General features: G+C 41.4%; 1 protein-coding gene across 1 annotated transcript; it reads right to left on the bottom strand.

The window, feature by feature from the left end:
• Positions 1–2979: 2979 nt before the first annotated feature.
• Positions 2980–5350, bottom strand: LOC106789754 (activating signal cointegrator 1 complex subunit 2 homolog; the record flags this gene model as incomplete). The annotated part of the gene is made up of 1 exon (XM_014754228.1): positions 2980–5350. A coding segment is annotated over exon 1 (963 nt), but the record flags the coding sequence as incomplete, so codon positions are not given.
• Positions 5351–5894: the final 544 nt, after the last annotated feature.

The following is a 5894-nucleotide window of genomic DNA, read 5'->3' as shown; positions in this document are numbered from 1 at the left end:
CTCTCGTGCCACGTACTTCCGGTACACGTGGCATAAAAAATCTATTATACTCTCGCCATCTCTATTTCTTTGTACATAATATCTAATAAATCTTGTTACACACAAACTCTACCAGAAATTAAGAAAAATACAGTCCACATTAGCCTGTCTCGTCCATCTCCTATACGTTCTTTTGTAGTTTATTCTCGAACGTTTTTTAACGAAATATTTTAAGAGATAAAATCACGTAAACAATATGCATAATAACTTTTCTTCTTTAAGGAATCAGTTTATTTTTTTTTATCATATCGAAAAGACCTCTGATCGTTAAGGATCGACAAAATAGTCTGCTTTGTGCGATCGTGTGTTTGATTATGATGAAAAGCGTGGCGTGTTAGTGGGACCAATCGAACAGGCCGTTCTCATTTTCTCAACTGTGGCTACGAGACGAATCGAATCGTTCGGGGCCCGACATACCCTCCGGCACTGGGTCCCATATACTTGTGCCATGTGCTGCCGTAGGTCTGCCACTCGATCGAACGAACGAACGAACGCCCTTCAGGTAGAAAAACGCATCGGTCGGCTAATACACGCATCTGGCGAGCGGAACCACCCCACTACTATAATATTTCCACCCCTTTTTTTCTCTCTCCCCTCTCCACCATTCTTTCTCTTTCTTTCAACGCGATGCTATTTGTAAATCGTCACGGTTTTATACTTAATATGCCCTATAAATGACAGGTTTTATTATTTAGTATAAGCTAATAACTGACTGCCTATTATCGTTTCAACGTATAGCTAAAAGAGAGGGTAGAAACTACCAAAAAAAAAAAAGAAAAGAAAAAAAACAACACGAAAACAAATAAAACATCTTACAAATAGTATCCGAATGATCGAAATCGAACGAAATTAAATGAATACTTCTATGATAAATTCTTTTATCAATATTATTCTCGTACTTAATCAAAAAATAAAATAAAATAAAATAATTCTATAAAAAATTATTATCGAACAGAAGCAATACGACAAAAAGTATTATTAACTGGTGTACAATAATCCTGAAACGTTTCGGGAAGTTAACGATAGCTGTTAGCGCAGGTGTGCCATTTTTTTTTGCAAAGCACACAGAAATTTATAGACTCCTTCGCGCCTTGGTACCGATACTCCCAAGTATCGGCGACAAACTAAAGCAAAGGGAAGATAAAAAAATGAGAGTAGAAGTCGAAGTTAAAAGGGAAAATTTCCGAAAGGGTAGAATCGGCTTCGATTCAATGCCCTTATTCGTTCTGGATATACGTTACTTGCTAAGTGTTATCTCGATACAGGTGCGTACGTCGGTGCACGGAAGATGAACGATCGTTAGAAAGAAGAAACACTATGCAGATGAGAGTATACACCGAGTTCTCTAGTAGTATACTATTTCTGTTTCTCTCTTTCTCTTTATCTTTCCCTTTCTATCCTTCTATATTTACTTTTCGACGATATACATACATTCCAAACGCTCGAGAGAACGTCGATGGCTCCCGCGCGATTCTAAATACTCGCCTCTAACACCTACCACCAACACGCGAGAGTCCACTTCTTTTGGAATAGAATCCACAAGATATCGAGAGAATCTCGTGAAGGAAGGAAAGAAAAAAGAAGAAAAGGAAAGAAAGAAAGCTCGTATATCTTTCGTCGTTAAAACGGAAAGTGGAACGAGCTCTCCCTTTTATTTTGCCGATTTTCAACCTCCAAGTTTAACCAATGTGTAACGTGTAACTAACTATAGTTTTACTCTTTATATACAATTTTCAAATATATATAACATACACATATGTATGCAATTTTTCTTTTATTTTTTTGTATAATAAATAATTAACTTAAATTGATCATAAATCGTATCCCGATTGAATCGTTGAAAAATGAAAAAATGACATAATCGGAATATATTTATTATTAATAAAAATGATTAAACACACGAAGAGAGATTGTTTGAACAAACAGATGTGTGTGTGATACGTAATAGCGTAAAGTCGCCACAAGAAGCAAGCTCGTAAATTGAAAAGAAACTCGAGTGACCGCTAAAGAAGCCATCGATCTCGTTTCATCGATAATCCGATGTCGGTGGTATCGACAAGGTCTACCGCGTATCTCTTTAGCGTTCCCTTCGTCAAGGTGCCGGGTCCTTCCCGGAGGGCCGAAACCGACGCACGATGCTAGTAATCACCGTAATTTCGCGCACAGCGTCGTAATTTTTCAACGGATCGGTCATGGCAACAACAGTTTCATTCGATTTCATTTAATGCCAACACTTATAATATAAACACTTTCAAAAATGATCCCTCTCCTTATTTTATATATTGTACTTATTTATTTATATTTGGAAGAGAAATAAAAAATCAGAACAATTTTTTACAGGTACACATAAAAAATATATATGTGTATATTTTTTATATAAAATAGAAAAAAAAAAGTTGAAAAACAACGGAAAAGAAAAAATGAAAAATGTGCAACGTGCTGTCCGACGAAATGTTACTACTCTCTACTCTACGCCATTGATTAGCGTGAACTGAATTAATAAGATTAATGAACGCGATACAGCTCGCTTTTACGAGACAGCGAGTTTCACTTCCGTATAGACGGCTCTGCGAAAATGCTCGAGTTACGTCAAGAAGTATAATGGATAATAAGCGAAAACGAGCGCATTAACCTTCCTTTCCCTCCCTCCCTCCGCCCCTTCCCCAGCCGACTTTCGATCATACACTTTTTCGATTGAAGAATGATCCCAATCTACTTGGATCATCGAGTTTCTTGGGAACCATACTTTTTTTGTTTCCATCGTAACATTAATTCCATCCAAGTTCACGTTATTCCTATCTTCTTTTCTTCTTTTAATTTTAATTATATACGATTGATAATAATTATTAGTAATATTACGTTTTGATAGAATTTAACTAGATTTTTTTAATGATAAAATGAAAATGAAATTTATTATAAAAAAGTAAAAATCAAACTTACTGGTATCGATGGTTGCAAGCCACGAAGAGAAGCCGTCACGTTGCTCCATTTTCGTTGTTGTCTGTTATGATATTGTCCGGTGGTCCTATAAATGCTATTGTTCTGATGATTAACACCGTAAGGAACGCGTTGTGGTACGGACGACGGTCTGAAGGGTGGGAAGGATAAGGATGGATAAGTCGATGCCTTAACTCTTTGATAATCGTCAAAGCATTGCTGCTGCTGCTGCTGCTGTTGCTGTTGCTGTTGCTGCTGCTGTTGCTGCTGTTGTTGCTGTTGTTGTTGTTGCTGTTGATGGTGATGATGGTGATGAGAGGAAGGAATAGAAGATAGATGATGAGGATGAGGGAGTCGATGATGATGATGATGATGATGATGATGATGATGATCACGAAGGTAGCCGTCGTTTGTGAGCGCAGAAACCGCCATCCTGTAAGCTGCGTGTCGATCGTGCGACGATCTTTCTCGATCGTGATGATCCTCGTGTTTAGGTTCGTCAGTTCGTCTACTTGAAAATGCATCCGTTAAACGTGGAGCTGGTGCACTCGTGGGTGGTCCATAAAAACGAGGAAACCCGAACGTCGAATTGGTTAAATCGGGACGTTGATATAATCCTCCTTCCCCTCTTCCTGCCGCTGTTGTTGTTCCTACTATTCCTTGACAGTTAACAGGATAATCAAGGCTTTCCAATTTTCCAAGAAAAGCTTCTGGTTTTCTTTCATAAACATAATCCAAATCCGGACGAGGATGAAAATCCTCTCCTTTCGGTTCAGGCTTTGATTCGTAACCTTCGGTAGGCTCCGGCATCTCCAACTTCACTTTCACTCTGCCGTTATCGAGCAACTCGTTGCTAATAGTTCTGTTGTCGCTCAAAGGCTCGCACTTCACCTGCGGAGACCTTGTGCACGGACTCCTCCGCTGATCCAAATCCCCGTCGCAGCCGCCCACGCTAGCTTGCTGCATTTTCTCGTCAACACAATGTTCTTTCTATCTTTCTCGGTCTCTCTTTGTTCAGGTGTCAGGTAGACACTCCTTCTTCGATAATCTCATCGTTCTCTTCACCCACACCTCAAACTTTCAATAATATTTCCTGAAATTCGATTCGTGTGTTTAAATAGAATCTACGATAATTCATGCCTAAGGATAGAAATAGAAAAATCAAAATACACTGGAAGGAAAACCATAAGAAATGTGTATCAGTCGTCATCGTTTTTTATCATTAATAATTTCTCGACAATTTCGACGCAGAAGAAATTGAAGGAGTAACGAACGTGTCCCCATTTCGAGCATAAAATCCTAATTAATTAATACACATCTTTCTCATAGCACAACGTCCACACGTTCCTCATTTTTCAGAAGCCCAACGACAGTGTAGAATAGTCACGATATGCATATAGGTAGTATAGTGGGGGTTGAAGAAGTGGAAGAGGTGGTGATGTCGGGGTGTGAAGAGGAGGGAGGACAAGGGCGGCGTGACAGTTTCCTCGGGTGTCACGTGTCGCCGTCCTTAAGCCCCGCCTACGGGAACGATTTTCCTGCGCCGTGTTTCTCGGGGCCTCACTTCGAGCACATCCATCCTGTCATTCGTTGAAAATATTTTCCCGTAAATAATCTCTAAGTCCAATCACACGAAACAAACTACAGTCACGAGTATCGTTTCATCTTAAAAATAGGACCACTAATTATATATATATAAGATAATATTCTACAAAAATATAGGGTGGGGAAAAAAAAGAGGACTGTCACTAGGTGGTGGATTTTTTTTCTTTGTCCCGGAGAACGTTCGTCCGGGAGTCTCTCTCGCACGCACGCACAGCTTGTCCCACTCCCGTTATCCCCACCTTTCAGAAGCGGCGACAAATCAACGGGCTTGAGGCAGAGCACACGACACACACTAGGAGCGAACGCGGCACGGTCAGTGGACGGTCGGGCGTGCGCGCGCGCGCACGAGAACGACACGACACGACACGACACGATACGATACGATATTATACGATGCGACGCGAGGAAGACGGTAGAGATACACACCAACCCACGAGATGGAATAGAATCTGACGAGAGAGGAAGGGGCTTAAATCTCTTTTTCTTTCTCCTCCTGTCAAAAGCGTCTTCGTTTGTTGTCGTCGCCGTTAATTTTCGAACTTTTTCAAAAAGTGACGTTTTAGTTCCTCGAATTAGAAGTATAATCCATCGCGCGTCATCTTCTTATTATCTTCTTTGTTAAATTCCTTATTTTTCCTCTCGGAATCCTCGCGAAGAAGTAGGAGTTCTTAAAGCCGACGGTACGACGTACGCGAGAGAACCTTGCGAAACGAGAAGCTCTCGTGGAAGTACCCGCCTTCGTTCGTTCGTTCGTTCGCTTACTTGCTAGCTAGCTTGCTTGGTTGCTTGCTTGCTAGCTCGCTAGCTGGCCTGCTTGCTTGGTTGCTTGCTTGCTTGCCTGCTTGCTTGCTTGCTTGCTTGCTTGCTCGCTTGCTTGCTCGTTCGCTCTCACTCACCGGCTATTTTTCGATCGATCGGCACGCGCGCGCACATCGAGAGAACGACACGACTGGTCGTTCGTCTTCTCTCGTCTTCTCGTTCTTCGTTGGGACACACCGTGAGAAGTAGGTGGACAATAAGAGCGAAAGAGAGAGATAGAAAGAGACAGGATGGTAGAGAGGAGAAGAGAGGGAAAGAGAGAATGCGTGCGACAGAGAGAGAGAGAGAGAGAGAGAGAGAGAGAGAGAGAGAGAGAGATTGAATGAGTGAAAGAGAAGATTAGAAAGAGAGAGAGAGAGAGAGATGGGAAGAGAGAGAGTGAGTGATAGCGAGAGAGAAAGGGAGAGAGAGAGCACATACGTAAGGAAGCCGGGCTCGGTGAGCTGATCGCGTACGAGTTTCGTTCCACGCAGCGTGAAACTTGGCGGAGGTGC

Source organism: Polistes canadensis, unplaced genomic scaffold, assembly GCF_001313835.1.
Source record: "Polistes canadensis isolate GaletaPanama2010 unplaced genomic scaffold, ASM131383v1 scaffold_201, whole genome shotgun sequence".
Taxonomy (NCBI): Eukaryota; Metazoa; Arthropoda; class Insecta; order Hymenoptera; family Vespidae; genus Polistes; species Polistes canadensis.
The sequence above is the reverse complement of the archived record's forward strand: the minus strand, read 5'-3'. Positions and strand labels throughout refer to the sequence as shown.